The 4,502-nt window shown below is 29.6% G+C and overlaps 1 protein-coding gene across 1 annotated transcript; it reads left to right on the top strand.

Moving 5' to 3' along the window:
• The first annotated feature begins 2,487 nt into the window (after positions 1–2,487).
• LOC110928401 lies at positions 2,488–3,654 on the top strand. The gene is made up of 5 exons (XM_022171416.2): positions 2,488–2,693; positions 2,764–2,884; positions 2,961–3,140; positions 3,250–3,318; positions 3,418–3,654. Exons 1-5 carry the CDS (start codon positions 2,488–2,490, stop codon positions 3,652–3,654), a joined length of 813 nt encoding a protein of 270 aa, XP_022027108.2.
• The last annotated feature ends 848 nt before the right edge of the window (positions 3,655–4,502 follow it).

The raw sequence follows: 4,502 nt of genomic DNA, 5'->3' as shown, positions 1-4,502 counted from the left end.
TAACTTTGCATATATGAAAAAGTATTATGAACTTAGTATTATATCTTCAGCATATTACACTAATTTGTTACATTATAAACATTTTATAAACCTTCCAGAATAGTTTTCTTTATTATATATAATAATTGCAGGAAGTCAGGTACTACATAGTAGGTTGCATATTTATAAATGTTTTCATTATTTCGAAATTTACTAATCATCAAATTTCCCTCCATTCCTTGCAATTTCAAATTAATAACTATTGAAATTGTTAATATGCCCCATGTGTTTTTTATTCAGTGTAATCGTTTACAAATGTATAATAAGCCAAAAAAATATACAAATTTAGTATACGTAGTTATGGCCATTAAACCATTGGGTGTCAGCCCAATGGCCACCAGCCCGCATTCTAACCCGGAGGTGGCGGGTTCGAGTCTTGCTCGTTCCCAATGCCCTTACGGTAGCGGATTTACCCCCAGACTCAGGCTTGCTGGGTGGCGGTCTGCGAGGTGGGATCACCTCGGCGGTTGGGAGGACCGTGGAATATCCCCCCCCCTAGTTATGGCCATTATATGGATATGTTCTTCAATGTGTGATATGTCATAGTTCAATGCTGTGTTTAAAACTGCTAAAGTTGTAGAATGTTCCATAGTTTCAAATTCAATTAAAGGTTATGAAGGAATTTAATATTGACAATCCGTATATTAAGTTGGTTAGTTACATTTCATTTTCTAATTTTTAAGACATATACCATATTTTTGGACATTTAGATTGATTGACTATATTTTTAGAAAATACCTTCATATTACATATTTCCATTTTCATCGTATATTATAATTGATTGTGTTCGATATTTTAAATTTTTATACTTTACAATGTTTACTTAATTAACTTTGCCTACCTATTATAAATATTCTTTAAAAATTTCACATTTTAAGCAGTCTTATCTATTCATCATTTTTTCTATCATTTTTCATAATCTTTGGTAAGAATACCATTGACAGTTCTATACGATATTGATTTATAATTTATTACAATGTGTTAGTATATAGTGTTTTTTTTCTAAGCTTTACTTTGAATTTTATACAGAAATGGAAGAAGGTGCAATCACATTGTTGAATAATTTGGACCTCAATGTTGATAACTATACCATAAGAATACGCATTGTTCGTTTGTGGACAAGAGCTGATTTCAATAACGCTAGAAAAGTGTATTGTTATGATATGATAGTCATGGACAATGAGGTAAGTGTTCATATACGTATGTTATAATTTAGGTTTATATACTGTTAATTGTCAAAGTACGTATTATTTGTCTAACATAATGTTGTTGTTTGTCAGGGAACAAAAATGCAAGCTTTTGTCTTAGCTAAAAACGCTTCTGGATATCAACATCTTTTGGAAGAAAAGCGTTGTTTGACGATTAGAAATCCTTCATTGGGTGAGAATCGTCAGAAGGTCAAGTACGCTAAAGGTGGTTTGAAGATTAACCTTAATAACAACACCTTTGTTGAAGAATGCCACGAGGCTATTGGTTCTGAATGGGGTTTTGATTTTACTCCGTTTGATTCAGTTGTGGAGGATCCAACAGTTGACAACAAGTTTTTTAAAAGTCCAATTGGTATGATATACAATTAAAACTATATAACTAAACATAACACATTTTTTACTTTGTTGACACTATTTAATTTTTATCCACAGATGTAATTGGTTTTGTGGTCAAAAGTTTTCCCTTCGAGATAGACACGGAAACTAATAATGGACAAAACCAGAAGAAAGTCACCTTTATGCTTGAAGACTTGAAGTATTTATTTATTTTTTCTTCACTTTTATTCTTTAATATATTTTTTTATATTATGTATTCTGAACAGCTACTTTGTTTGTATTGATTTCAATAATGTTCAGCAATAAGCAGATCTTTGTGACACTTTGGGACGGTTATGCGGATCAAATAATGGAGTATGAGAGCAGCAATCGAGGTGAAAAAAATGTCGTCGTAATCATTCAGTTTGGGAAATACAGATTCTGGGGAGGTATCGTAGTACTTCAAATATATTGTGTTTTTTTCTTTATGGTTACATTTTGCATAATTGTTTACATTTATTAAAATAAATGTATACATCTGTAGGTCATTTGTCTGTTTCAAATTTGTATACTGTCACCCGAGTCTTAATTAACAGTGATATTGATGAGGTTGCTGACTTTAAACAAAGGTTCACTATCCTAATAATTTTTTTTAAATTTCCTATGCATTTCTGTGAGTCTAAATTATTAAATTTTATTTTTTTACTAGATTTATCGAGAAACTTTCTCCCGAAATGTCTTCCAGTTATTCTGGCCTAAGTTCTTCTGTTGCGAAGTCTGCCACTGAAGAGTTCCTTTCTGACCTCACCTTTTTCCCATTGGGTCGTTAACCTCAATAGATACGGTAACACGGATAACAGATACTTTTTATATGTTTTACACTATCAATTTTTTTAATACATTATATATATCTTAAACACAGACGATGTTTGTTGTCATTGTTGGCACTATCAAGAGTTTTGCATCGAACAATGAGTGGTTTTACAACGCGTGCACAAACTGCAACAAAAAGGTTTCAACCGTTACTGTTGTTAAAGAAAAGCAGGATGGTACTGATGGTTCTGAAGAGGTTACTGTCTTAGAATGCAAGACTGATATTTGTAATACAAGGACCGTTACATCAATTCCACGGTAAGTATTAACCATTTTTTGTTTTTTTTTTTTGTCAAAATAAGTTAATCTCATTTATATTTTTTTGCAGAATTAGGCTTTATATACGTGTCCAAGATTGCACTGGTATTGTGAGTCTAACATTGTTTGAGCGTGAGGTGACAAAGCTTTTGAAGGTTAATGCTAATCAGCTTTTAGACAACAACATTGAAGTATGTAGTAAATAATTCATTTTATCATATTTTTTTTTTATTTTAAAAATATTAATTATATTTTATTTTTCAACAGTTAGCAAACGAAGGAAGCTTTCCAAAGGAGCTAAATTCATTACTCAATATGAAGTTTGCCTTCAAGATTGCTGTTTCTTCTTTTAACATCAGCAAGAAGTCTGATGGATACTCAGTCTCCAAGATGACTGATAACCCGGTTGTTTTGTCCGAGCTGGATAAACATTTCGACACTATTCAGGTATATTTATTCCAATTCACCCTTATACTATTATTACAATCTTCCAACAATGTTTAACTACTAATTAATATCATATATTGTTTTAACTTAAAAAAATTTACAAAATCAGCCTATTGATGAGGAAGCCGTCAATGTCGAACCATCCGATTCAAATCGTAATGATGATTTGCCTGTTAAGGTTTAGTATCGTTTACCTTATCTATTATTCAACTTTAACTCATTATATGTTAATTGTATGTTTATAACTCATACCTATTTGTTTATTTTATTTAACTAGGATTCTATATCCCAAACGGGAGACGATGTAACCCCTTGCTCAAATGTGTTTAAAGTTGGCTTTACAACATCGTTGGATCAGAAGGATGCTGACTTTGATACGAGCAGCGAGCGTGACTTGAAGCGCAATTTGGAAACCGTGTATGACGTGGATGATGTATCTTCGCAGTCTTCTTCGAAGTCGCGTAAAGATGGTGGTGTGGATGCAGTTCTTCTAATTCCAAAGAAAGAAAAGTAGTCACCTATATTTCGAACATTTGATTAAATCGGCTGTTTTTTTCTTAAGTATTTGGATATTTATGTTTATTTTGACAATGGTTATAACTGTGTGGTTGATTTTTATGAACATGGTTGTTTTATTGTTTAGTTGTTTGTTATGTATATCAATTGTTATTTTGCTAAATTATTTTTCTAATCCCGTTTTTTGTTTCTTATACATATGACATCATTATTCTTTTTTGGTGTATAACATTTTAATAATATGTCGTTTGAGTATTGATATTATTGTTTAAAATATAAAAGCTAATATAATTTTGTGTAACATAACTTAATTTAAGAACCTATGATTTAATACTTACGTATGTATTAATTGTTATTTAGAAAAAATTACATAGTAATAAGATAACAACTTTTTACGTTATTTAAATATTAAAAAAATAATCCCTTCTTTAAATAATGAATCTTACTTAAAATATAGTACCCAATATGATAATTCGTTAATTTGGCAAACTTAGATATATTTTTTTATTATATAAAATTTTAATATTATTTGTTATTTTATTTAAATATAACGTAAAATTTTATTATTGGTTGATATTTGAATTAAATTTTATTATACATGTAATGTAATGTATTTAAGGAATTTATTTAATACATTATAAATTTTTTAATATACACTTACCATAAATTATTTCTAATACTTTACTTATTTGTGTTATCTTCCTTTTTCATATCTTTAAAAACATATAATTATTATTCTATTCTATTATGTAATGTAAAAGGTTGTTGTGGTAATTATAGATTAAATCAATTTTATTTTTGTCAGAAATCAAACTATAGGGGATGTATATGTAAAATTCAATATGG

Source organism: Helianthus annuus, chromosome 3 (assembly GCF_002127325.2).
Source record: "Helianthus annuus cultivar XRQ/B chromosome 3, HanXRQr2.0-SUNRISE, whole genome shotgun sequence".
Lineage (NCBI taxonomy): Eukaryota > Viridiplantae > Streptophyta > Magnoliopsida > Asterales > Asteraceae > Helianthus > Helianthus annuus.
The sequence above is the reverse complement of the archived record's forward strand: the minus strand, read 5'-3'. Positions and strand labels throughout refer to the sequence as shown.

Coding starts and splice junctions, on each gene's coding strand:
- LOC110928401 (XM_022171416.2), top strand. CDS start 2,488: ATGTTTGTTGTCATTGTTGGCACTATCAAGAGTTTTGCATCGAACAAT. Junction 2,885..2,960: donor TTTTAGACAACAACATTGAA/GTATGTAGTAAA, acceptor ATTTTTCAACAG/TTAGCAAACGAAGGAAGCTT. Junction 3,141..3,249: donor AACATTTCGACACTATTCAG/GTATATTTATTC, acceptor TTACAAAATCAG/CCTATTGATGAGGAAGCCGT.